The sequence below is a fragment of the Amblyomma mixtum genome, chromosome 1, assembly GCF_055824585.1.
Source record: "Amblyomma mixtum isolate Tamu chromosome 1, ASM5582458v1, whole genome shotgun sequence".
In the NCBI taxonomy this organism is placed as follows: domain Eukaryota; kingdom Metazoa; phylum Arthropoda; class Arachnida; order Ixodida; family Ixodidae; genus Amblyomma; species Amblyomma mixtum.
Window position 1 is genome coordinate 57,181,554 of NC_143012.1, and position 27,836 is coordinate 57,209,389.

At 45.0% G+C, this 27,836-nt stretch overlaps 1 protein-coding gene across 3 annotated transcripts; it reads right to left on the reverse strand.

The window, feature by feature from the left end:
• Positions 1-2,145: 2,145 nt before the first annotated feature.
• On the reverse strand, positions 2,146-26,928 carry LOC149366364 (dehydrodolichyl diphosphate synthase complex subunit DHDDS-like). 3 transcript variants are annotated; one of them, XM_089557876.1, is made up of 8 exons: positions 26,886-26,928; positions 22,640-22,785; positions 19,924-20,108; positions 18,493-18,635; positions 12,483-12,599; positions 7,689-7,793; positions 6,966-7,188; positions 2,146-3,377 (listed from the first exon to the last, which is right to left on the reverse strand). In XM_089557876.1, the coding sequence occupies exons 1-8, from the start codon at positions 26,891-26,893 to the stop codon at positions 3,234-3,236; spliced, it is 1,071 nt and encodes a 356-aa protein (XP_089414002.1). In that variant the 5' UTR covers positions 26,894-26,928; the 3' UTR covers positions 2,146-3,233. The 3 variants fall into 3 exon arrangements, with proteins under 3 accessions (XP_089414002.1, XP_089414044.1, XP_089414090.1); XM_089557918.1 differs by lacking the exon at positions 22,640-22,785 and having other exon boundaries at positions 26,886-26,925; XM_089557964.1 differs by lacking the exon at positions 6,966-7,188 and having other exon boundaries at positions 3,243-3,377.
• Positions 26,929-27,836: the final 908 nt, after the last annotated feature.

Below are 27,836 nucleotides of genomic sequence, written 5' to 3' on the forward strand. Positions count from 1 at the left end.
AGTCTAGAAAAATGGCGAGTTGCTATTTCTGGGCCAGTTCGTTCACTCTAAAATATGCGTACACAGGGAAAGAACCGGACAACGAGCCAGGAGGAAGAAGATATGACAGAAAAATTTATTAGTTTCGCCGTCTGGAATGGTGGTGTCATAAAGGCATTAGCATTAGAAGGGTCTGTGCGAGCGGAAATGGCGAGCGCCAATAAACGTGGCTGCCTCGGATATAATAAACGTTAGTATACTACATCAGATATAAGGAACCCTGGTATGCCACCAGGACTATGCCGTCAGTGTATTATAACGCACCTAAGTGCCCCACCTCGTATATAACGAACTTTCGTATGTTGACTTCAGATATACGCAACCTAAGTGTACCATTTTCACATATAGCGAACTTTATTCCGTCTAACTATCATAGTAGTAGTACAAGACCTTTATTCGGCCATAATTTACAGGCTGAGCATGCGGACCGCCTGGGCGACCAGAAGTCGCTGTTCTTCCTCCCCTTCAGCGCCAAGCCAGTCGAGCCAGGTGGTGATGGATAAAGAAGGTGGGGGGTAGGAATCCGACTGCTGAGCAGCAGGGCAATAAAAGAGGCAATGGGCCAGGTCCGGATAGCTACAGGGGAAGTTGGGACAGGAAGGGTCTGATCGATAGCAATAGAGAAAGAAGCGAGACGGGGTGATAACTGCATTCATTTGGATGTGCCGAAGAAGGCGAGCCTCCGGCACCGTGAGCGATGGATGAGGGGGAGGGTAAAGGCGTTTGTCTAGGCGGAGCTCGAGGTAGACCTCTTTTATGGTGCGGCGAAGGGTGAGTCTCCCACCGTCCTCCGAGGGCTTGGGCCAGGGGATCAACGGTGCCCGGAAAAGTGTGTCGCGGGCGAGCTGATGGGCCAGCTCATTGCCGTCAATCCCTGAATGTCCAGCGACCCAGCGGAGGAAAACGTCGGAAGGCTGCAATGCGGAGACCGCTCGTTCGACCTCCTGTTGGAGAGAAGGGGTTAGGGTGCGTTTCTGTATGTGGTGTATAGCGGCTTGTGAGTGTGAGTAGACTGTGTACTCTTGAAGAGAGGGAAGGAGAGCAAATGACTGAAGGGCATGTGCTAACTATCATATGATAAACATAACTATACCACCACGAAGTAACGCATTCAAATGAGTCACCGGGGATAGCCTACCAGCTTTTCTCAGAAGTCAAGCACGGGCTCTGATGTCCCACTGGCAGCAAACCATCAGGAGCCAGTGGCCAGAAAAACATAGGGACAGCCAGTATCTACGAGTCTCTGATGCTGTGGTGGATGGGCCTGTATTTTTTATTTAAAAATGGAATACTTTTTCCCCCCGCATGGCTCGAACTCGTCCCGCTGATGACGTCGTCGAGCGAAAAATAACCTATTTCATTTCTTTCCCGTCTGCCACATAGTATAATATATTTCAGCGGTGGTGCCACAGGTGTGCAGCACCGCATCAGGGAATTCTTGTTCGTGGCGGATGCTTACGAAACGGATGAGCGACTGCACGCCCGTTTTTCTGTTCGACATGACGTTGGCGCGAAACTGCAGCCAGCTGTCTGCGTCCTACATCGGCAGACGCCAAGAGCCCAATCCGCGCAGAAAAAAAAAAAAAAAAACTGGCACGGGAAATCCCGACCATATGTTGCTCTTAACCAGCCTTCGAAATAGAGCTATTTTCAGTTTTTTTTTGTTTATAAATGCCAAATATCCTGAGAATATTATATGTATTTGCTTTCTATCAGTACATTTTGATGCAATGCTACCCACTTTCTTATCGAAAAATATCTTATAAATGCAGAATATGTGTCTCGTGTACACGTGTTTATTCGAGTTGTGTTGCATATGCGTCATATATATGAGACAAATATCTCGTATTTATTACATTATGTGAGACTGTGTTGGGGAGAGAAGCTGTGCTGAAAGAAAAGATTGAACTACAAAGTGACTGCCACAGAATTTAGAAAAATAAAAAGTAAAAATAACATTTTACGATAAAAGAAGAGTCATTAGCAGGATTCCAACCAGAATCCTTGGCGATCTCGTGTGGAGTTCACTAACCACCACACCACGATTGCCTTTTTTTTTGAAACACGGTGTTTATTACACTGAAATTAGGTTATATTTACATGAATTATTCAAAAAGCTTTCGGCAAACGCAATGAAAGACATGTAAAAGAAGCACAGCAAAAAAGCAGTAGTCAGGATGCCACGGAAACTAGTCGCATAATTTGTGCGTAACAAGACTCGCGATTTTTTTCCACAGAATTGGTTCTTTCTGTCAAGTACACAAATTCCGGCTGTACTGGACGATTGCACCTGAAGTGTACCGTGGCTTCCTACCGGCTTTCAAGTCGTTGATGATGCGCATGTTTATTCTGTGATAAACATTTAAACATCTTAGCATTTCCTACTTTTCACACAGCACTGGTTCCTTCATTAGTCACGCTCTCATTGCGCACGTATTTTTTGGTTCCCGCTGAGCAATGGCCGCGAATATACCAGCAGCTGCTCATTACGCAGATTTACACCACTGAACAACGCAGAGAAGGCCCATTTTATCTTCCAACTAATCGTGTATCTAAGCACACTGGAAACGCTGATGGATAGAGTTTGGCTAGCTGGTATTTAGACGTGGAAGGAGGCGAAAACAGAGAAGAATGGAGAAAATTCAGCGAAACAGGCACTGTTTTTTTTTTCATACGTTGAATAGTCGCTCGTTTGTCACATCGTTGTGACAAAACCAGTGGCAGGAACAGCATCACCGCGACCCCTACGAGGTTTCTTGTCCTCCTATCCTAACCTCCAAATTCCGTAGTGTGGTTCTGGGTGCCTCCAAACGCATCCGACCTTTTCCTAACGCTGTTTGCTCGCTATCAAGGTCCTTACCGGGTCCGTCAGCAGATATGCCTGCTGCGAATTACGTGGTTCATCTATAATGATAAACTATTACCTGTCTTTATCTGTAATGAAGTGCTGACCAGGCTCATAACAAGCAAAAAAAAACGCTTGTTTTGTTCAGATTTAGTCACAGAATAATGAAGTGAGTAACGCACCCCTGCTGTTTCGAGCAAGATACAACAAACTTTATCTTAGAGCACAATCCCCAGATGCGTAAGTCCACCATTGTTCTCGAACTTGGATGGTGCCGTAAACCCTTTTAACACATTTATAAAAAGTACCGACGACATGGCACTGGCAACTGCCACCGAAATATTCCCGTTCAAGTGGTGAGAGATAGCTTTTCTAAACATGTCTTTCTCGCCATTTCATTGCACCTCAGAAAGTTCCGTTGACGCAGGGCTCTTGTAAGGTCCAGCCCGTCTGTATCCATCCTGCTGAGATTGCGATGTCTTTGCTTTACCACCTAATATATACGAAGAAAAGAGAACAGAGTCATTAGAGGGCTTGACTCGCGGAAGAGCAGGGAAAGACACCAAAGCTTCCATCAATAAGTGAAAATGCTTAGGGTAAGTAATGCACAATGTGCGTCTTTACGAGATTTGACCAGACACGCCGTTGTCACGCGAAATTGTTTGCTTACCTTACGCACGCCCTCATAATATGCTATGCGAATTAGGTTATCACAGCTAAACTGTATGCATACTTATCATTCCCTCAAGTTATACTATCTGAATGAACTGATCACAGGTAAATTGTTCGCTTACTTTATTATTCCCTCAGTTCTTATAGTATGTTAATGCATTCATCGCTTTTAAATTGTTTGCTTTCCTCATCCTTCCCTCACATTATATTGTGTTAATCCACTCCTCACAGTGAAATTGTTTGCTTATCTTCTGGATTCCCTCATATATACTATGCGAATGCATTAACGAAAGCTAAATTGTTTGCATACCTTATGCAATTCGGTTTATAGTAGTATATAAATGCACTCATCACACATAAATTATTTGCTTACCTTATGCATTACTTCATGTTATGCTATGTGCAAGCACTCATCGAAGCTACCGTAAAAGGATGTTCTAATGCATGCCCTTGCTCTGGTAAGAAGCTTAGTTTCCTGGCGGTTTTTTTCCTTATGTGGTCCTAAAACGCAATGTCTCTAATATCCGCACCTCAGAAATGCTTTCATTGTAGCACAGAGTCTGAAAAAAAGGCCTTACACACTATGTCGGATCAGGAACGAAGAGACGTGCATTTTAAATATTGCGCGTTAATTTCGTACTGGGAATTCAAGGTGTCACAATCTTAGAAGACGAAAAGATACACTGAAGTAATGATGCAAACGTTTTTTATTCAGACACTGTGGTTCATATCAAATATGCGCAGTACCATGTCATCGAACCTGCCGACCCAGGATACGAAAACAGAAAGGTGAAGCCTTTAATTTCATGAGCGAGAAAGAGAGTTTCATGTTCTCTAAACGATGATTTCGCATTACGTTTATGTATTGCTTATTTTCATACGTCGGCGGTAAAAGTGGTTTTTCGAACCTGGCTATGTTCACTTTTTCACGATGCTTGTTCCTAAAGGGTGTGGGTAGCTTTTTACGTTCCGAACCCGCTTATTTTCTAATTAAGCTGCGGTGCTAGTAGCGCTTATTTCTTGCTACGGGTGGGTCAAGGCCCCACTAAAACTGAAACGGTCTTCAAAGAACTGAAACTTTATATCAAAATTATAAAAGAGGCAGGCTAGTGCCCTAGACCGTTTCTGAATGCACTGCCGGAAGCCGACCACTGCTTGCTGTATTAAATGACCTTAAAAACTAATATTTAGCTTTTAGTTGTTAGGCGATAATTTGATGATGGAGGTACTAAGAAACAGAACATTATTATGGTTTATTCGGTACTTCACGCCAGTTTCTGTTTATTAATTAGGAAGAAATCAGGTCTTCTGGCTCCAGTTCAACTTTCTAACAAATTAAGCTGCTCTATCGATAGCAATGCACATCTTGCAACAATCGGGATTTTTCATGAGGAGAAAACATAGCCAAAATCTGCGAGATAAAAAAGCATTCAAGACAAAAACATTCATAAAAGCTCAGCTGTTACTGCTGACGCTGTGCTTTCAAAGAAAATTTCCAGCTATATTACATCCGATCAGCCTTTACCCTCCTAGTTCTCGTCTCTCCGTTAAACTACGATAGCAAAATACACGCCCATCCTTTAGCACTATATAATCTGGACGTGCCTTCCCAATATCACTAAAGTCTATGATGTCGCATTTAATTCTCACTACTTCCTCGAGAACATTGCTAAGCTAGCGTGCTTGACTATTTCTCTGAAAAAGCTGCTGGCGTTAAACGTTTCCAGCTGCAGTTTGCATTGGCAGCCGGTCGTCCAGAGCCAGAGATTCCTAGCACCCTCTTCTGCGTGACCGGTCTCATGGTCGACTTGGACACCTCGTAGCAGCTGGGAACTCATGGTTTGGGGTAGACTGGTGTGTTCATATAGGAAATGCTGGCCTGTTACTGAACAAGCGTGGCCAAATGCTGCTCTGCTCAGAGAGTAGTCGAAGGTTTGACGGAATCCCGTCTAGCGAGGAGGGAACATAGCAGCAGAAAATAGGAACACTCGCTAAAAAAGCAGAAAAAAAAGGAAAAACAAATTGACGTTTTCGGGGCCCGTACGGGTCCCTTGTTTACAATGCAGCGGATGGACGAAGGTGGTGACTTATGTACGGTGCAGGTGGCGTAATGAGCAAGCGTAAATCTCGGGAAGATTACCCCCCGCTCGGTTTAAAACATGTGGTGTCGTTTGCATGTGATGTGATTCTAAAAGCAGGCGGGAAGATAAATACTTCTCCGTCGCGATGACTGAGGCGTTGTCCCAATCTATGGTATGTGATGCAGCTTGATAGTGTTCAGCCAAGGCATTTTCTTTCGTGTGGCCTTTGGCGACGTCATTTTGATGTTGTTTCAAGCGCCCAATGAAATTGCCTGATTCGCCAATGCGTGGCCGGCTGTGGTCACCGGTACCCGACCTCACCCCACGTCTGCTTATGCAATCCAATCAACAGGCGGATTCTTTCTATCCGGTGAAGTGCGGGACGAAGGTATTAGAACCGCGGACCTCTTGCACGCGAGGTGGTTGCTCCACCACTACGCTTGCGCTGCATCGGTTACCTACATATAGCCACCGGTTACTCTCGCACCAAGGATTTAAAATCGCACTCAGCCCTAATCTTCATGCTCCAACAGCAGGTTTATCTGGTCTTTCTCTAGAGTGAGCTCAAGCTATTCAAGAACCGGCTCTATTTGTTCCCGTATGGCTTCGAGCAATTTTCTAGGTGCAGTAGAGTGTAATTAGCATACACGTGGCTCAATCACACTCACAATGACGTCCACTTGCACTCACATCAACTCACTCACATTCTTCTCCAGTCACACTCACATCCACTTGGTCGCACTTGCACTCACATCCACTCCTACTCACAGTCATTGACGTTAGTGGGAGTCAAGCGATATGAGTGCACTCATGAGTGAATGTGCCGACGTAGGGTAATTAGGAGTTCAAATACTTATTGCTATCTATAAATGCGGAGTGCCAGAACTCAACAGATAACTGGAGAACGAAATATTTCCATCATTGAAGAAAATTTAGTCCCCATGACAGCGAAATCGAGAGAGGGCTTTATGCCTTCTAGTAGAAAATAATAGCTGTTTCTGAAAATTTTTTCAAGTATTCTGTTACAGATGTGGTTTTACTTGTGTTTATATCGCAGGTATATTCTGAAATTTAGGTAACAGAATCACGCAAACATTAAAGAAACGGCAGTACGGCTCTGTGTGACAAATCGGAGCGCCGAAACAGGTTGCAAAATGGCAAGAACTTCGTGCGCATGTGCGGAACGGAATCTTGATGCTTCGCCGCCTTGCTTATCACAAGGTCGCTATAGAGCCGTGTGTTCGATACGCGCGTACTACTGTGAAAAAGTTGTTTCTTTTCTTTAAGATGCTGTGTTAATCGGACTTTACCTAAAGTAATTAGCTCACCTTGATTTTTGGCCAGTAAAGCTGGAACATGAAAATGGCGGAGACCAAGTTCCAGAATCCGACCACTGGCCAGAGTGTCTGATCAAAGTGGATGTAGGCGTATCCATTTTGAAGCACCAAGAACTCGCTGAACCGGACTTCACCCGAGCTACGATACCAGAGTTGTATTTCGGGGCTTTGGTTTTTTGAAAGGTATTCGTCAATGAGGTCCGCTGTGATATCACTGCACAGAGCACCAACCGCCCAATAAAACTGGATACTTGCAACTGGACATCAAATATGACTATCAAGCACACTTCTGTGACATTCTGACAGCTCATATATGAAAGACGAGCCTTTGGTCTCTCAGCGTTCATGCCATGTATTCGCATCTTGGAATAGATTCTGTTGCCTACAACTGTTTGTGATAGCAACGTATATGCCGAGCAAGCACCATGGGTGAGATTGCATTTTGCTCCTCACGAGAAATTAAGAAAAATCCTAAATATGTTTATTCTGTACCAAACGCAGAAAACATTGAAAACAATAGCTTGCCCCCCCCCCCCCCCCCCCCCCAATCCCTATAGTATGCCTGCTCGAATGCCCATAGCACCACGAAATGAGAAACTACAGTTTGTTGCGTAGCAAAAAAATTGCCCACATTAGACCAGAGCCACGAGCTCAATTCCGTCGGGCCAAGGCGTTTTCAAACTGCTACCAAAAACTATGTGAGCACTAACTTACTTGGATTCTATGACGCCATCCTTGACAGCCTTTGCAAAGTCTAGAACCATGAGCTTCGCATTGTGCCTAGTATTGTAAGCAGCGGCTACTGACCAAGTAATTTTCCTGCAACAACATAACAAAAGCACTATTGTTTTCATGGCAATATTTGTAGAGTGTAATTCGCAGACGAGAACTGCACGGCGTGAGTTGCGAAAGCGGCGCGGATTTTTCCGCATCGATTAGAAATATGGCGTAGAAATATCGTCGGCAGCACCTTAATCCCGTTTTGTTGAAAACTGTCAAATCAGGAACATGTCCATCTTACTGGGGCAGAAACCTTAAAACTGGAAAATTTCTATACACTATTATAGAAATATTTAAGATAATGGTCCATCATTCTCATGCGTAGAAAATTTTTTCTTTTACAGTGTTTCGATTGATCGTATCGAACAGTTAAGACTGCCATAGAGAACCAATCGGGAACGCTTTTGACGATAGCAAGAACGTGAATGGAAAAAAAAAATACAAGACTGCGGTCGGGTGATCTATGGATGCGTTGGCAGTTATAGTGAAATATAACATTATATCAAAAAAATAGCGTTCATAAATTTGCCGACGATTACTTTACTTCCTAATGCGAAATTTGAGAGCAGCACATCAGCAGTTCCAGCTTTTCGATAGATAGGCCGGCGGTTCGCAGTGGCGAGTGGCGGCGGCTATGCGTTTGGGCTTGGGTATGTGGGAGATGGCGCCAGGAGGGCGCGCAGCTGGAGCAGCGCGCTGCTCCGTCTGCGCAGCTGGTTACGAGGCACAACGGCGACGCCGCGAAACGCAGGAACGGGCGCCAAAGAGATACGCTCTGAAACGGTTTCTCGCTCAAAACTGCTTTTGTTGATAAATTCTTGGTATTATTTCGGAAGTTATTGCCCGTGCAGCATGCTGGACATACATCGTTCTGATAATGAAACAGTTAAAATGAATTGTACTAACGTGAATATACTATTTATTCAACTCTATTATTACCTTCACGCTCTTTAATGCAAAGCAATAAAGCCTTCTTTTGAAAAATGGCGTACAAGCGCAGGAGTAAATTGACGAAAATAAATCAGCTCAATTCCTTTCTATTTAAATCTTGGTAAAAATGGAAGATATACGAGTGACTTGTAAACGAACGTAAATTGCCACCCTGTCTAATCACCATACGCAGCTTGTGCATCTGTGCACACAACAATCACGTGCGTAGTGCACTTACAAGCAAAAGTTCTCCCACTTGGCCTCAACCTCTAATATGTGAAGCAGCTGCAGAGAAGCATCGTCCACTAGCTAACGTGTCGTTTAATAGAATTGTGTTGATGGATTTACGCCGCACTTGGGTTCTTGCCGTTCACAGCCAGAAAATCTACCACTGAGACTGAAAAATACTGAACCAGAAATTACGAAGGTTATATTGTCGCAATGGCCAGCTTTTTAGACATACTTGCAGTGTTCGTAATACCGCCATGATCCGGCTATCTTTGGGGTTCACATGCAATATGGAGCTTTCAGTGGAGCTCATCCTTGCGATCTATCAGGCAAATCACATGGGCCTAGATGTGCAAACATCGGCCGTAATTCGTTCTGAACCTGCCTTAGCAGGCCTGCCATAATGAACAAGATAGACCAGGCCCCCATTCTCATCGATCGTGACTGCTTCCACTGCTGATGTTTCAAGAAACATTAACTGCAAAGTGTGTAAAGCCTCCTGAACAGACCCTGAGCTGATACGTCTATAAGAATATAGAGAGAGAGCAGCCATGATAAATAATTATGCACACATTCATACACTCGCTACTTAATTAAGAAAACACAATGAGTAGCGATGATATTAAGCGGGCCGCAAACTCTATTATCTGCCAGGAAAAAAAAATATTTTATTCACAAATTCATTTGCTGTAAAGGTATTTGTTTTCAGATCAAGAAAATGATGGGAAGAAAATGACAAATAAAAATGTTGCAATAGGCACTAATCTGTAATTAGATACAAATATAAAGAATATTTGTTTCAAATATAGCTTAGCAGCATGACTGAGCAGCAATGGTGATCGTACTGGCAATTCCACTCCCTGTACACATGACGGGCTTCGGAGAATGTGCACAAGAAAATTCCGCTTCGGCGCTACCGCCTGAATTAGTCATGTGTTGTTTGCCGAGTCCAGGCTTATAGATCTTTACTGCCGCCTTTCACACATTTTCCTCTATAGATCCAATACCTCATCCTTCCTCCCTGCACCTGCTTTTCTGTTCACGCGACACCCGAAGTGCACGTCCTGCGTCGGCATGAATATCACTGCCTAACTACATTTAAGCTTCCGTTTTGTAATGTACGGGGTTACCGCAGCACAAGAGGATCATGAAATCACTAATGGTCGTTCCGAAATTTGGCTCCTACACTTACTTTAGCTCAGAAAAAAGCAATCCGATAAGAAGCAAAAGAATCTGGTCATTTTGGTAGCCGAAAATATTCGCTACAGTCTCTTTTCAGTTGATAGGGGGAGGATAATATTCAGAACTTATGCCATTTTATTTTTCTTAAGAAAAATAAATCAGTGAGGACTACGCGCCTGGTGCAGCGGATAATTAGCGCCAGCAATTGAGAAGCAATCCCGTTTCAATTCCATTTCTTCATCGTCAATACCACTAATTCATTGAGAGCGGTAACAATCATGGCCCTATGATCTGAGAAGTGATTTAAAACCGCTCCTGCGGAGGACCACCCACTCTAACACCATTCTCCGGGCTCCCTCCTAGTTTACGGTCCTCGGCGCATGCAAATTCCGAGAACGCGCCGAGCGGGAACTTAAGATTTCCGGGCAACAGCTACGAGTACGAACGTTCTGGAATGGTCTCGAAAGTCTCCATACCCCCCTCCCCTCCTTACTAGGCGCAAGCTGCTTCTATTGTTCAACTTTCTTGGACAGCGAACGCATGCTGAATGTCTCTCCCTTACCCTCGCAGCTTCTTATCGAATCGAACTCAATATGTCTCTGCTAACGGCTGTTCCTCCTCTCACACCTCTGTGACATCCGGTGTACCACAAGGGTCGGTACTGGGACCTCTTCTCTTCCTAATTTACATTAACGATATTCCCGAATGCATTTCTCATTCTTCTATCAGGCTTTTCGCAGACGACTGCGTCATCTATCACAAAATATCTAACCAAACTGATTCTATTTATTTTCAGGATGATCTCACAAGCGTATCTAACTGGTGTGATAAGTGGTGCATGCGACTAAACGTTAATAAATGTAAAACGATGCATGTGTCCCGTCGCACCAACATCACTCATAACAAGCGTACTTATGTTCTTCACGACATTCCACTTGAATCAGTTAACTCCCACAAATACCTAGGTGTTCATATCTCACGTAACTTATCATCGCATAGACACGTCGAACATGTCGCAAATAACGCCAACAGGACTCTTGGATACTTGCGCCGAAATTTCTCTACCGCGCCTCTGCCGATAAAACTAACCCTTTATAAAACATTAGTACGACCAAAGTTAGAATATGCATCTGCAGTTTGGGATCCTAATATCATCACACTGATAAACACACTAGAATCCATTCAAAATCGTGCAGCACGTTTCATCTTAACTAACTATTCCCGTTACGCCAGCATTACTTCTATGAAAAACACACTTGCCTTACCAGACCTTTCTTCGCGCCGGAAGTGTTTTCGACTATGTCTTTTCCACAGACTGTATCACCATAACCCCCTGTTAAAGGATCAACTTTTTTCGAGCCCTTCATACATTTCATCCCGTTCCGATCATATATTTAAAGTCGGTGTTCCATTTTCGAGAACCAAATTGTGTCATGATTCTTTTATTCCTAAAACCAGCGTTGACTGGAACGACCTTCCTCCCTCCATCGCTGCCATTACCGATGTTGAGAACTTCAAGAAAACTGTGTTTTCTGCCATCATATAACTTGTTCTGTATAACTATGCACTGTATTTTTTTTTGTTGTACCACTCCTTTCTGTAATGCCTTCGGGCCCTGAAAGTATGTGAAATAAATAAATAAATAAATGGTCGCGCCCGCTTCAAAAGCAGGAGGCTCGCTGTCAACCGCAGTGACTAATCCCCCGTTCCCCGTGAGTGCCGGGAGCATTTTGAAGGTACTGGTTAACTGCTTTCCTCCATTTATTTCCTTTCACTCCGAGGCGTCGCTAGAGACCCTATTTGCTACCGATTTTGGCGGGTGGCTGGACGCTCCTGCGTGGCAACCATGTGCCACCACCCGCAATACTGTTGCGATGTTAGAAACTAAAAGCTCCCTATGAGGGGTACTGGCAGGCCCAAAAAGGTAGAGAGGGGCAGCACACCACGCTTCTCTAATGGGTGTGTCAAAGGTCACTGACAGGAGTCCCTTCCGTCATGCCTTGGGGCAGGTCATAATCAAATTTGCTGGACAACCGGATTGGTTCGCTCGTGTAGGCGGCTACGCGATGCAACCACCATTTCGTTGCGTACCTTGGTTGCCTGCATAAGCGCGCCACGCATTGTCTTCACACGAGTGGCCATGACAGGGTTGCCATACAGGAATCTCCTGCCGTTAGCGCAGTCTGATAGTGAATACAGCCTATAGCTTCTGACCTCAAGCAAGCGCTCCTTCTCTGGGTCATCACTTTGTGCATGATAATTTCACAGTACTACAATATCCCAGTCGTGTCTTGCGTCGTGCCCCATTTCATATGCTTCCAATCATGGGCTAAAACTAGGGATACACACACATTTTCATTCAAAGAAGCAAATAACAAGGCAACTTACCGGTTCCAACGTGAAGTACAGACGTCGACTTGTGCGACCCTCGTTTGCAAGGGCCTGGGAAGCCAGCTTAAGTCACCAATGTGTCGAACCCATAGGCCAAGGCGTGAAAGTATGCTCCTGCGTGTTAGTATATTCGTCGGCATGGACAGACTTTTATCTCCCGGTTGGAGACGAAATTAAGCTAAAAGTTTGGTTTATGGTTTATGGGGGTATGACGTCCTAAAGCGAGTCTCGCTAGGAGGGACGCCGTAGTGAAGGGCTCCGGAAATTTCGACCACCTGGGGTTCTTTAACGTGCACTGATATCGCACTGTACGCGGGCCTCTAAAAAATCGTCTCAATCAAAATTCAAGCGACGCAGCCGGGATCGAACCCGCGTCTTTCGGGTCAGCAGCCGAGCGGCGTAACCAGTGAGCCACCGCGGCGGCACAGAAGCTGAAAGTGTCGCCGCCTATCATCCATACGGGCACCTCCAACTCTTCCGCGTTAAAATGACCCGCTGCAAAGTGTAGGCCGAAATCAGTATCATTATCATCGTCCCCATTACCCCGCCGACTGAACGGCCCATAAGTCTGCAGTAACCAGGTCATGTGCCAGCTGAGGCCCCCTTATCCCCTTAAACTTCCTACTAACAACGCACAGGTAATTGCGTGCTCCCCTTTCTACGCTTGCTTTCTCATGGAATAAAGTCCGTTACCCTTAAGGGCAACTGGGTATCTTGCCTTTACATTAAATGACCTGCCTATGCCCATTCCTTCTGCATTTCGACTAGGATGTCATTAACTCTAGTTTGTTCTCTGACCCATAATGCTATCGTGCAATCTATTAACGTTCTTTCCATAGCTGGATGCGTTGTCCTCAATTCAAGTTGGACTCAATCGTTTAGCCTTCACGTTTCCGCCCCGTATATGAGTACCTGCATGATAAAGCTGTTATATACTTTTCTGTTAAGGGGTACAGGTAAACTTCCATTCACGATGCTTTATCGCAGAGTGTTTTCTCAGGAAGCAGTTGATAAAAGGGCGTCTGATAAGCGTTAAATACACTGATCGCCTGTGTCCCTGCAGCACCTTGAGCAGCTCCGTCCCGCGCCAGTTGGCACGAATGCGCTGCCCGTCGGCTCCTTTTTCCGCTACTTGTTTTGAAAACTATTTCATGAGTTCTTTGAAAGTCCTCACTCAACCGCCGGTTGCCTAGAGCATCATTTCAACGCTAAACGCACAAGCAAACTACGTGCCTTCCTCACAGAGCAAAGAACCGCTAACAGGAACCATTTTCACGCCTAAGTCTACGAATAACGAATGACTAAAGTGGCTGTTCGAATACACTCCCGCCACGAATCCGTCACAATTTTTCTCATGTGCGCTTCTGTTTTGTCCAAGTTTTCAGGGAAGGCTGACGGCGTCGATGCAGTTTCCTGTTTTCCTCTGCAGCCTCCTTTTTTTTTCTACAGCAACAAGCGACAGCAGTAACAATTTGGAACAAGAACCGCAACTGTCGGTGCTTCTAGGTTCGTGCACTGCTTACAATCATTGCGGCGATGCCGAGACATTACAACAAACGCTGGTTCAGAGCGCTGATTTACAGAGACAACACGGCTAAAGCTAGGTTTGCTGAGCTCAGTCACTTGTAAACGCTTGGACAGGCACAACGAATTGTGTTTCTCGATGGAGAAGGGAAGTGCTGGTAAGCTCTGTTGAAGTCGACGTGATTTCGTCATCTCTTATTTGGACAGGTGCAAAATGGCAGCTGTAGCCATCTGCTGCAGCTTTGTCGGCGTGACTGTGGTGGTCGTTCACAGAGTTGCCATGACTACAGCTTACTGCTGTTTCCGACAGCTCACTACAGTTGCTACACTGCGGCGCCGCCGAACGATAGCGCAGATATCGTTGTGCCCAGTGTTGCTTTTTTTTTTTCTGGCAGGCAACGTTAGGGCCGTTCTTTAAAATGTTCGGCCATTTTGGCTGCTCTACAATTTTTTCTTTGCGGTGTTGGTGCGACGGTTACTGTGGCTACTATAGAGTTGGATTCTACAGCAAGGTCTTTGGTGTGGTGTCGACCCGCTTTCCTGTGAGCACTACAGCTCAGTTGCGCCTGCGAAGGATAATGGCAAAGCCGTTACGTGTGTTCGTTCTTACGCGACAAATCAGCCATGGGGGACGCCTACATTACATAGTTGAGAGGAGAATTCGTTTTAGTACTCTTCTCTGTAGAGGCGTTCGCAATGCATAGCGGGGGTAGATTTTGCAGGGGCATACGAAATCCTTCGTTATATGGTGTGTTCTAATGTGGAGGGCGTTCGTTGCGTAGGCGTTCAACTGTATTCTTTAACCCCTTCCAGCGCCTCCCTATCTATCGTAAACTGCGGTTCTCTTATGAGGCTGCTGAACTCTACTTTAGTTTTCTGCATATTAATTTTCTGACCCACCATTCCACTTTACATGTCCAGGTCAATGATCATGCTTTGGAATTATTCCTCTGTGTCACTTAGAGAGGCAATGTCATCCACGAATCATAGATCACCAAGGTATTCTCCATTTCCTCATATTCTCAGTTGTTCCAAATCCAGAAAGCCGGGAGAGATTGTCTTCCTACCTAACACGCGTGCTTAACTAGATTTTATTACTTTCTTTATGAAGGACTGTGGTGGCTATGCAAGTGCTATAGATAGCTTCAGTATCTTTACATATGGCTCTTCTACAAACTGGTTCTGCAATTTCTGCATGATTCCTGGGGTTTAGGCTGAGTCAAGCGCTTTCTTATGATCTATCAAGGATACATATCCAGGTTGGTTATGTTCTGCCCATTTTAGATTGCCTTATTAACAGTGTGAATATGGCATAATGTCGAGTACCCTATACGAAACCTTGTCTGATTTTTGGTTGACTGTAGCCGAAGGTTGGCCTGGTTTTACGTTATTTCAGCGTTCTTCCTAGTCATCATGAAGCGAGCGCGAAACACCACGGCCATGGGAAGAAGTCTGACGCAATACGAGCGCTCCGATTCAACTCGCCCAACTTTTCATCTCAATTTTCTTAAAATATTTACGATGCGCTTGAAGTCATAATGCTTTCTGCCTAGAGGGAGGCCACTTCACAATCTCTCCACCTTCCTTCAGCACACCTGTTTTTTACCCGACCCTTCCTTGCTGCGTTCCCTCTTCGCGTCTAATGATGATGATGATGACCTCCTCAGGCTTGATGGTACATACGCATGGCGGGGGATTGGCCAAAGTGCATAGCGGATACATCTCATCTAAGGCTTTCTGTACTTCCTTCTTTGTTACCGGCGGAACGTCCGATTTCTCTACAGTGCTGCCTCTCTCAATTTAAATTGCCTTATGTCGATTACGTTATGTTTAATGGTTAGCTTTGATAATTCTGCCAGTTCTGTTCTGTCTGTGAGGATAGAAGGTTTCGTGCTTTGGCCTTTCTTAATGAGGTCTTTAGTTTTCTGAAAGAACCTGTCGCTATCCCCTCTAACCATCCTGCTGCATACTTCTATTGCGCAATCCGTAACGATAGCTGGTGGATTACGGCTCATTGCGTGGACCTTAAGGTCATCCTCCGCAGTTAAAGCTGTTGTGCAGCTGGACCCTGGATTCCTCTGCTTTCCCTTCTACCGCTAATTCGTTGATGGGCTTCTTTCTCGCTAGTTTCTACCCTTCCGTCAACAGATTGTTCGAGGAGCCATTTTTTTAAGCATTTTCCTCCAGTAAAGCCGAGCACCAGTCCGGAGGGATGCTTGTACCCATTAATAAACTGGTGGGTACCCGGCGGCACTGGGGATCGAACCCAGCACCTCCCGCATGCAAGGCGGATGCTGTCATCACAAGGCTACCTCTGCGGTCCCACCTACGAAGCAGGTGGTCGAGGCTTACAAACACACTGTCGAGGAATACTACACGCAGCAAATATTGGACTTAGCTGATTTACCACCACCACACCTATCCTTATCGATCTGTGATGCTCGCATTCTTCACCGAATAGAGTTTAATCTCCTACGTACACCAGCCAAACTTTATCTCTATTGGTACACTTCTATTCTGCTCAGCGATGATCCTGACCGTCAGCACTGGCTGGTGGGGAGGGTCAGCGCAGCAGCAGCAGCCAATGGACTACCGGACTAGGCGGCCCACCCACATCATGTTCTGAGAATATTGAACAAATAAAGGTGTTTTTAATCAATCAATCAATGATCAAACTCTCCACGCATACATGCAGACATAGAACACTGCCTTACACAGCGCCTCGCAGCCTTTCAGTCCCCTGCCCATCAGTGGACACTGCGTTTTTAACTTGGTTATTCCTTATTCCACGTCTTGCTGACAGCTTTCGCCGATCTTGTCGACCACATTCACTTTCAATAAAACTTGTTTCTTGGCTAGTTGGTTGCACATACTTGGAATATAAAGCGCTCGTGTTTGTGGTGTCTTCTTCCTCGTCTTTTTTAGCGCTACCTTTTTATTCAAGCACATTCACTTAGCGAAGCTAAGTTTTCTGTGCGCGCCCTCTGTCCCTGTGACATAGTGGTCGATGGACGCTTGAGAGACTCATTTCTTTGCCGCTCTTTTTCCTTTTTTCCCCTTTGTTCCCCTCCCCAAGTGTAGGGTAGCCAACTGGGCATTGCCTGGTTAACCTCCCTGCCTTTCCGTCCTTTTCTCTCTCTCTCTCTCTTATTGAGCTTAATTACGAATACCTCCACCCTCTCGTTAATGATAGAGTTCCTCTGTCTTTCCAGCTATATCCTGATGAAGAATACAACACCCAGTTCTTGCCTTTTTGGTAAAGCACGATAGCATAGTACGTCCCGCCCTTTAACACTGCAAATGCTTCATCTGTCCACCTAGCCTGACTAAGCCTTTGAATACCATTCAATACAAGCTGGTTCCTCCAGAAACACTGCTAGAGTAGTCTCCCAGGATAATGCTCCAGCGTTCGTGTTTTGTGCACATGCAAAATGCTTGAACTGCACTGAGGAAAGTCTAAGTCGCATTTACCGCTTCCTATTGGGACAGGCTTTCCTAGTGGGCACAGCAAACTAGTTTAATTTATTTATGTGCTCAATTCATGTCATGTTCACTCATTAGGTTTCTTTAGCACTGAGTGGTGAACACTCTTGGTAATCTTTAATTAAAATTAGGGCGGCGGCTCCCACCTGAAGAAATAGCTTGCTGCAGTTATTCCATACTGCAATGTATTCTGGTTCAAACAGCAGCTTAAAAAAATAGGGACGTAAAGTTTTCACATAAGAACTGAAACCTAGGAAATGCAGGTAAGGTTTTAAAGAAGTCGCGTAAGCGTAAACGAAAGCAGGTAACGATAGAACAACGCTAGTGACTTTTCAAAATTATTTGAAACGTTGGAAGCGTTCATTTTTCGCAACTGCTGCGAAAACTGAGAATTTTAAAGCCATTGCTTTTTTTATACATAAAAGGCTAAATTTCAAATACTGCAAGCCAAACATTTTTATTTCCTGAGTGCTCTGGAGTAAAATTTATGCATTACTTCAAAGCTTGCTTTCATGATGAGTTTACAAACAGCAATTGCTTGGAAATCTCGGTTTTCGTCACTTGAAACTGAAGTCATTTAATTCATATATTATTGATACCACTATTGGAGTTTTTTTTAATAGCTCCCAACAATACTGGCCAAAATTTCTATTTTTAAATTACATTAAAGAGCCGGTCAAAATAGGGTAGGACGCAACGAGTAGTACTCCGCCTCGGTGGCTCCTTGGTTTCGGCGACTGACCGAAAGACGCGGGTTCGATCCGGGGCGCGGCGGTTGAGTTTCGACCAAGGCGAAATTCTCTAGGGCCGTGTACTCAGCGATGTTACTGAACGTTAAAGAACCCCAGGTGGTCGAGATTTCTGTACACCTTCACTACGGCGTCCCTCGTAGCCTGATTTGCTTTGGGACGTTAAACTCCCATAAACCATAAACCAGCAATGACCATTCAGAGCTTCAATAATCAGTAATGACACGAAAGTGGCCACACTGTCCACTTACAGGGAGTTCAATGCTGTCGCGAAAAAATACAACAGCTTGTCCAAGGCAGCGTCGAGCTCCGAAGTCACGCGCCGAAAGTTCCGACAGCTCAGTATAAAGCCGCTAAAATGGCTGACACCAAGGTGTTGCATCCAAAAGCAGAACTGAAAAAAAAAACAGAGAAATTGTGAAGCAGCACTTCGCTACTTAAGCTCTCGGCTAGAAATTTGCACAAAATTTACAGAAAAATGGCGCAGTGACTATGATCACAATTTCTATCCTTCCTAAATTTCTAGAGGGCGCTTAAATTATTGCTTAGATAGCAGTGTGTACAGGCATTGTGTAACTAAAATTTATAAAAGGAATATATGAGAGTTGCGCAAGAATTTCTACTGGAACCTCTCAACAGAGCTTCACTTGTTTGGAAAGATGACAAAAAGTCTCCGGTGGTGTCTGTGTGTTTATGAGAGGTATTCGGAGAGTTGTATTTAGAAGAACTTCAGATTTGAGTTGGTCAGGAGGACACTAACCACTGTGCTCTAACTCCCTGTAATAAAAGGGAATGCGCTAGAGGAGAACTTACTCCTCTTTTATTCCCTTGTAGGTGTATTAGTGTATGGTTTCAATTTCGAGACATATAGTTGTGCAATTAGGGAACATCACTTTCATGAGTGAAGAATTTCGCGATTCACACCCTTTTAATCCCCTTACATCGTCCCTAGTCTTTCGCTAATATCTGCAATAATTTTAGGGTTACTGTTTTGTCAGAAAGTGTGCTAAGCAGTGTCAAGCATTGCACGGTCTTTTGTGTCACATTGCTCAAAGAACTAGACATGAATAATCAGGTTTCGACGATGCGCAACCTTATCTGCCAATTGCCGCGAGACAGCATAGTGAGAGAAACTGAAAAAAAAAATAGATTAGTGGGCGGTGTCCACTAGCGCTCTTGTATCGGCATATTATCTACGTGCTGCCGCGATTTGGCCTCTAAAGGCTGTGTTGTTACATCATATCTTTTCTTCCAATACATCGGCCCCAAACCATTGCAAAATATTACTGTAGCTTCTTAGAATCATTGCGGAGACGGAAACACAGTTATGAATAGTTGAGTGATGTGGGGTCTTTAAGAGGAATTGCAACCAACAAGTTTTGGTGAAGTTTCCTTATCTGGCATTTGCCGCGGGCCACCACGGTTAGAGGAATAGGCCGCTAGGCGTAGCTGCTCTAGCTGATAGCAATACTGAATTCCTGATAAAGATTATTTCAGGAGCTTCTTTTATTCATTGTAAAGCCTTACTTCAGTTTTCGTTGGCTTGCTAAGTTATAAACGTTCGCCGGACACCTCGTTTAGTTTCCCTAGTGTCGACTCCGGAATGTTGCTGGGGGTTAAATGGTGTAACTGGACGCGCACGATGACAATGGAAAGAATCACATGAGCAGCTTGATTCTTACCGAGACAAGGTTTTGAAGGAGGATGCCGTAAGCTTCTTCGAGCTTCATGCCTGAGCTTTTGGCGTAACGCCGACTGCCATCCGCAACAACAGCGACATGACGAGGAATGACGCCCTGCCGCAAAATAAAAAGCACGACCTTTTCGTGCCACGCCAGCCGTACGTCCCATAAGGAGGCTGCGTCCGCTGCAACAAAAGTTCGTGCTTAATAACACGCACGTGTAACAGCATTGGCCAAAAACATAATCGAGGAAAATGCTCATATTTAGGGAAATACAAGCCAATTCCAGTGCCAAAAATAGTTGAAGAGAACGCCCTCAATTAGAGAAATAAAAGCCAATTCTCTAGCACTTGTAATATTCAAATATTTCATTTTCGGAGGCACCCATGTCCTCCGTGAGGAACTGAATGAGTTTTTCGCCCTCACCTGCAGAAAAATAGGCACGAATTAATCTTATTTAAGTCCGCGCTTTTCTTTTTCTTTTCCTAGCTCATTTCTTCTACTCCCCATTGCACGACTCTCCGCTTCCAGACGGTTTGTCGTCATTTATTTAAGGCTCTCGCTGTGAAACTTCACCCACAATCTTTTATCTGTTTGCTGCCAGAGATACCTTTGTTACGTTTCGCCTTCGTCGTGGGAAGAAAACGGCATGGCTGCAGCGGAACGCCGACTAACCCCGAGACGCGCGTTGGGTGAGCGCCTGGATTGCCACAGAAGCCGCGTCCGTCTGCCCGGTTGAGCGAGCGTTTCCCCTACACCGAGTGCGAACGCACGTTCGAACGCATGAACATTCCGGCGTCTGCGCTACGTGGATGGCATCGTTCTCCCTCTCCCAGCGCGTGACGGCGGTGTGATACCTCAGGAGTGTGTGTGTGTGTTTGTGATTGGTGCCACTGAGAACTCCCTTCCTCGGCAGGCCCGGCCCCTATCTAGGGAACCTAGGGAAAGGGAACTCTTTAAAACCTCGGCAGCGGTACGGCCGAGGGGGACCTGACCTCGCTTCGGCGAGCGCGGCTTCGGCCGCTTTTTCAGCAGCGTCCGCTCCGGCGGACGCAGTTGTTGCTGCGACGCGCGTCTTTTCTTGCCTTTTTCCCTTTCCTCTGATCTCTTACCTCTTCTCTATCTGCACGTTGGCAGCGGTGGTGGCTTGGCTAGAGCCAGTAGCAGGCCCGTGCAATTTCCTTTTCATCCTTCTCTCAGTCACAACAACAACAACAACGGCCGAGGGGCTTTTTCATCAAGGGCTTTTTCATCTGATGGTCTCCTCATGTGCTATCCTCATGCAGGGTTCCGGCAGTGAGCGTCTCGTTACCGAGCTCACTTGTAAATAGTCTAAATTTTGTTGTATAAAGTCTTCTCTCCATGTCTTTTCCCGCATCCGCACGACCATGCTACCTCATCTTTAACACCTTGCTCATTACCATTTCTTCATCTTGTTTTCAGAGCTGTTATTTATATTCAAGTTTTATGCGAAAAAAGTCTCTTTGATCTTTTAAACTTAAAGCTGTCATTGGCATTGGCATTTATTACTCCGCATTCATTCGCCACAATGGAAGTTTTTTGCTGGCCTCCAATTTTCGGATGCATAGCCTTCTTATAAATATATATAAGATGGAGGAAAAAATGGCCTGGCTTAGCTTGGTTAAGCCTAGGATCCGAAGCATAGTTTTGCGGTCTGGCGAGCCGCCCTCTCCCTGGCCGACATCTCGCTGCTCAACTGACTCAACGAGTGCGTCGCCTTTTGCGTGACGTCAGTATCTCCTAGCGGTAGGAGCGGGAGTTAGGCCGCCGGCGGAGGCTGCGCGTCCGCAAGCGAGCGCACGAGGCCCCAGCTTTCACAGCTGTTGTGACGTCATATCACGTGGTGCGCCGATGAAGGTCAAGTGGTAGCTACGCGGCCGTGCGCGGCGCAGCAAGGAAGAGCTCGGTTGTGCGAGTAATATGCTTCGCATAAAAATGCTGCAGACTAGGCCATGGGACCTTGACCAACCATGAGTTGGTTTCACTAGGCTAGGACACTTCGTCTTTTTTATAAGCTTGGTTACATTCAGCTGGGGAACCTAGTATCGTATTTCTTCCCGTTTTTGCGTGCAGTGTCTTGTGGCGTTGCATTAGATTTGAAACAAAAATTACTCGTCCCCTTTTATTGCCGCCTACAGTCTCAACTCTTGAATATCTGATTTATATTATGAAAATGTGAAGTACATATTTGTAATTTTGTATTAGTTGCCTGTATCTGACAAATTTGGAACCAAACGAGAAACATCACAATTCTCTTGCGATCAACGCAGTCGGCAATGAATACGATAAGAGTAAGTTCAAGCGACGGGAAAAGAGCAGAGTAGATTTGAGAAAGCAGGTGAATTAGATATATTCTATGTTTGTTGGCTTGAGCTGCCACATAATCGAGTAAACTGTTGCAGTGGGTACAGCTAGCAGAGGTTATTGATGATTTTGACACCAGTAAAAATAAGCCATTTTTTCATCCCTCTAGTGGTGTGCGCTACGTAGGACAATGATTGCGAATGTAACTAAAATCTAGTTCAGTTTGCATGCCAAGTCCTTTCTGAAGAAAGAGTCCACCTAACAGGTCTTCTTTCAAACCATCATCGCACTATTAAAGTAGCTCAACCACCAAATCTGCGCTTTCTTAGTTTGTAGCTCTTCAACGAAACATAATTTCTGTTTTTTGCTTTGAACTTATTTGAGGCTGTACCTTGCTTTTGATCTTTCGGTAGGTTTCTAGCTCCAGGGTCTTCAGCCTCGCATTGTTTGGAGCTGTTTCCTAGAATTCCTGAACAGAAGAACGCATTCTCTGTTTTCAGACGTCGTTGATTCTCCATAGTGCTTGCAATATGATGCCTGCGTGAAATTTGAGGGGCGTAGAGGAAACTTGTTTGCGCCATTTCCCAGTTTTAAGACGTCTCCTCTTATCCGGGAAAAGGGAGAAGAAGGTAAAGTACTGGTGGTGGTGAAAAACATTTATGGGCAATTAAATATTTTACAGAAAGGTGATTGGGGTAGGACCCTATTGGCCCTTTCCCCTCACAGTACTAGGTGGAGCCCCTATTCCGGGGCCCCACTGCGGTGATCCGCCACATTCTTTCAGGACGCTTACTGTTTGACCTCCTTCTAAACAGGGTTCTTTTCTTTGGTTCTGATCTCGTGTTAAAATTTTTAGCAGAGCTCGCTTGTTAGCTTAAAATTCCCGCCGAACATCCCAAGTAGTGCACTGCAAGGGCTCGGGCCAGCCCGAAAGCCCGGGCCCGGCCCGGCCCGGCCCGTGGGCCGGGCCTCGCCGGGACATGATTTATTTTGCCGGGCCTGGGCCGGGCACGGGCCTGAAGTTGCGGGCCCGGGCCGGGCTCGGGCTTAAAGCTGCGGGCCCGAGCCAGGCTTGGGTCCGTACAGAAACGGCTGGTGTCCGACTTTTCATTCAATATTGCAGAGTGAAGTGCACAACTGCGGCATTGAAGCAGCGACACGGATGAGCTATGAGTTATAGTACGCGCTGAGAAAAAGCTAAGCTTTATTCATTGACTTATTTATTTCCTTATTTCCACGCCGCGGTGCAGTAAGAGTAAACTTCAACCGGCCTTAATTGGCCATTGATCATTTGCGTTCCCAAAACATACCATACACTATTAGAAGTGCATTAGGGAAGAACATATTAGTTTAGGACGCTTATGGTCTTCAAGCACATAGCATGAAATACCCAAGCATTTCAGCTTTTCGTTTCTGCTGAAAGGTGACCAGTTCGGCTATGAGCTCAACCTGTGAGATCGCGTTCAATAAAAAAATGTCATCCTACTGCTTGCTAGGCAGCTTTAATATTTATACTTCGCGGGCGGCAGAATCTAACTGATTAGAATCATGGGTGAACGCAGAGTAGACTAATACGCGTGATGCAGCCCTTTTTATTTGGCTCTCGGAACTTCCGAGTTTATCTTTGCCCACCTACATGAGATCACTCTCCAAAAGACGGGCCTGCCGAGAACTACTCTTCATCACTTCCTTCTGGGTTAAAAAGAACCAACTTTCTGGAAGCCAAACTGCGGTTTCAGAACCTTTGTCGGCCAGTTCCTTATCGGTGTAGTAGCAGTCTACTAGCTTGCTCAGTGAGCAGTATACCTCAAGCGTTACTGTAAACGGGCCGGGCGGGGCCCGGGCTGGGCTTCACTCCGGGATTCACGGGCCGGGCCGGGCTCACTAGAGCGATAATTTAGCGGGCCCGGGCCGGGCCAGGGCTTGAAGCCGCGGGCCTGGGCCGGGCTCGGGCTTCAGGTCTCGGGCCCGGGCCGGGCTCGGGCCTCAAATTGAGGCCCGTGCAGTGCTCTTATCCCAAGGCACTGCTGCCGTAACTATCAGCATAAATTAAATTAACTATAGGGATTCCTGCATACCTGCTCATTATTCTTGCTTCATGAGTGAATGCAAATTACCGTTTAAACTGAAGCATCGTGCTCTTTAAAGGAAATATTTTGTTCATGCACAGAAAGAGACTGCGAAATCGGAAAGACAAAAGATTGTCTGTCGAACCATAACTTCTTTAGAAACCACAAAAACTTATGAGTTAACGTACAGAACGTACATACTGTCCAATTCCAAGCATCAAGCATACATGTTTCGAGAACCAACTAAACTCTGTATTGGATGATGATTTCTTCATTTTTATTATTGCGTTAGCACTTGTACGATGTTGTACAATGTTGTAGCCCTTTGTGAATGTCTGAGCACTGTATGCGTGACAGGGCCCTCGTCAGGCAGAGGGCATCTGCCTTTAGCCCTGTTATCCTAGACCGTTTGTGTCTGAAGGAATGTTCGAAATAAATAAAAAAATAAAATATAACAAGTGGCTTATGTGCTCGTCGGACATTTTCATATTTCACTAATTTACGGCCTAGAAAAGAATTCTCGAAATTAGAATTTCTCAATTCTGAAATAAAGCAATTAGTAGCGCACAGAAGCGATTTCAGCAAGCAGGTTATCCTTCCCTGTGAACTGAAACCGAGATGATATTTTTCTTCAATGGCCTAATAAAGCAATATCCATAAACTTCATAGCAACTGCTCTTCACATGCATGTTTTATGGAGGTAGTGCTTCTAGACTACCCATTTTTATGAAATTCTGCTACAAGGTGCGTGTTGTTTAGATATTCGTGTCCAAATTTTTTAAACCCGTCCTTGTAATTGTACAGTGACAATCGGCTAAAAGCCAGTCCTCGTGTTATGCAGCGGCTGCAGGGTGACACTTGATGTGCGAAAGGTCCGTGAAAAGTCTGGAAATGGGTTAACCTTTAACTTTCGGCACTCGTAATGGCAGAAACGTCACCCGCAAAAATACTGTCACACTCTGGAGCAGTTTAGCGTTGATCGGAACCCTCTTGCATGAGTAGTGACGGAGATTAATTTATAAATTTGGCGCTAAATGTGGCGAAACACAAGTGCTACTTTCCGAATGGACTTGCCTCTGAACGAAGCCACCTCTGTGTTTTCACTGCAAACATGCAGCCGAAGTGCTGTGGGTAAAATATTTATTGATTCATTCACTTAGTTACGAGAATGAAGATTACAGAAAATTTTGATCTTTTGTCCGACTGTTGAATACTATTGCCTGAGACAGGCTTCATTGCGCAGATTGTGCACTGTTGGTAAAAAATTTCAATGTGAAATTCTGACTGCGTTCTCAATATTCATCAGGGGCCATTTATTCACGAAGCCCCCCACGTTGCCAGCTCACTACAGGAAAACATAGAGGAAGCTTCAGCTAACAGGTACCAAGTTTTAGAAAACAATCCTCTGCGCTTAGCTAAAGGCCTAAGGCAGAGTATAAGTAGCCGTTTTTTCCAGGCCAGCAGCTTTTTAAATGCACTTGATTCATTAATTTACAAAGCAAATTTACTGTGCGATATCAGTGCGCGGTAAAGAACCCCAGGTAGTCGAAATTTCTGGAGACCTTCACTACGGCGTCCCTCATAGCCTGAGTTGCTTTGGGACGGTAAACCTCAATAAACCAGTAAACCAAACAAAGCAAATTCACTCACTTATTATTCTTATTTTTAACTCAGAATTTTCTAAAATTAAGTGGTAGCGCAAGTATTGAAATGCGTATTTGTACAGCTTTTCATAGTAACTGTAGCGTGGTTCATTTTCTCCAGCTTCCAGGGACCAGAGACGTCAAAAGTTCCATGTGAATACGTTCTCCGAGTCGCAACGTTTGCATCCTTAAACGTTTACCAACTTAATAAAATCCGCAATGCAATAAGCCGCAATGCAAAAGCAGGCCACCTGTTACTGCCCTCGTTTCGCGCTTATAGAAGGAGGTTTTTTTTTCAAACTCCGGTGGCGACCCCTTAAACTCGTTGAACTCATTCGCAGAGTAAAGAAATCTACCACGCTACGCTAGTTTCAAAAAAACAACTTGAATTGAAGTTTTTAACTTGCTTTAAATATTTCGTACTGAAATTTTGTATCAGTATCAGTGAATAGCCTACATGTCTCCCGAGTTCAGGTTTGCTGCATGGTAAATAACGAGTGCTGAAAAAATATGCAGGCCTGGTCAAGGCGACTGCCAGCAACACTGAACAAGTCGGATCTTCATCGAGGACGCGGTCGTTTCCTAATTCTTGTCACAAGTTAGCTGAAAGATACGGTTACAGCTCGTCCCTGGGAGTTTTGAATGTTTGCGCCTGCCATATAACCCCATAATTTGGTTATTTAAGCGACTTCCCGGCCGTTAACAGATCGTCCATTACGATTGGTCATCTTGAATATTAATCGGCCATGTATGTGTTCAAATTTTCCATTAGCGCGTGATATACGGCAAAAAAAGAAAAACTTACGTTATATGCCTGAAGCAAAAGAAATGAAGTTTTGGGTATCTAGAGTATGACCGCAAAGGCGCCAATACATCGCCGCACCGTACTAAAGGAGAAGTTACTACTCAAGAATGCAGCGCTTACCGTGCCATATGGATCGAAGCATGAGAGTCAAATGCTTCTGGGAACACGTGCCGACTGCGTGTAAAGAGAAGCGCGTGGAAATATACATCGCATGTGCAACCTCCGGATATGGCGTGTGCGTAAAAATAATTTTCACAGCAGGTTCCCGCTCGGTTGCATACAGGCGGCAGCATTTTGTGAAAGCCAGCTTCATCCAAGCGACCTCAAACGAGACTGATTTCAACATCACATTCTCCCAGCTGGAAAAATTCATAACTTTGTCACAACCACCACATGATGTACCTACGTACAAAGCTAGTTGGAGAAAATATTTCGCAAAAATTTAATAGCCGTTCGCCTCATTACTTCTAAGATTTGGAGATGACTGAAGTGGACTCGTAAAAATAGAATACAAATACGAGCGGCACGAACATGACCACCTTCGAACATCTCTTTGGGCAGTTTTCATCTGTTGATGAAAACAGCAACTAAGATTCATGAAAACCCCATAATAAGGAAACATCACTTTTTTTATTTTCCGGAAGAAAGGCTTGAGTCGATTAGGGCACTATAGAGCTCCGCAGCGCTTTTGGTGAATGAAAACTGGAATGTGATAAGTAGGTCAGTGAAAGGCATTTTTGAGGATTGTTGACATGAAGGTGGTTAAACCTTCCGCGGAGCGCATATGGGCGTAGAATAATGCAAATAAGGGATCCTGCTGAGTACCGATTTAGCTGAATAACCAAGTCTGTTATCAAAAGTTTGCCACGTAAAGAGTAGCTTTCATTCCGCATGGGTCGTAGAGCCGTCAATTAGAAGTGCCAAGCTCAGCTCCATTAACGTTCAAAAAGTAGAGAAATATTAGATAAATTGTGCTTCTCTGCTGCAGTAAGGATGAAATATGTATAAAGAGGCAAGAAAAGAGCGCTTTTCGTGTGTCTGCTGTGCTTGTTCGGAGTTTTCTGTACCACT

Bases quoted from the DNA above. Each gene is read 5' to 3' on its own strand.
- LOC149366364 (XM_089557876.1), bottom strand. The intron at 7,189-7,688 runs GTAAGTTAGTGC...TGCTCTGTGCAG, and splicing joins GATGGCGTCATAGAATCCAA to TGATATCACAGCGGACCTCA. The intron at 3,378-6,965 runs GTGAGCTAATTA...CGTATATATTAG, and splicing joins TTTACTGGCCAAAAATCAAG to GTGGTAAAGCAAAGACATCG.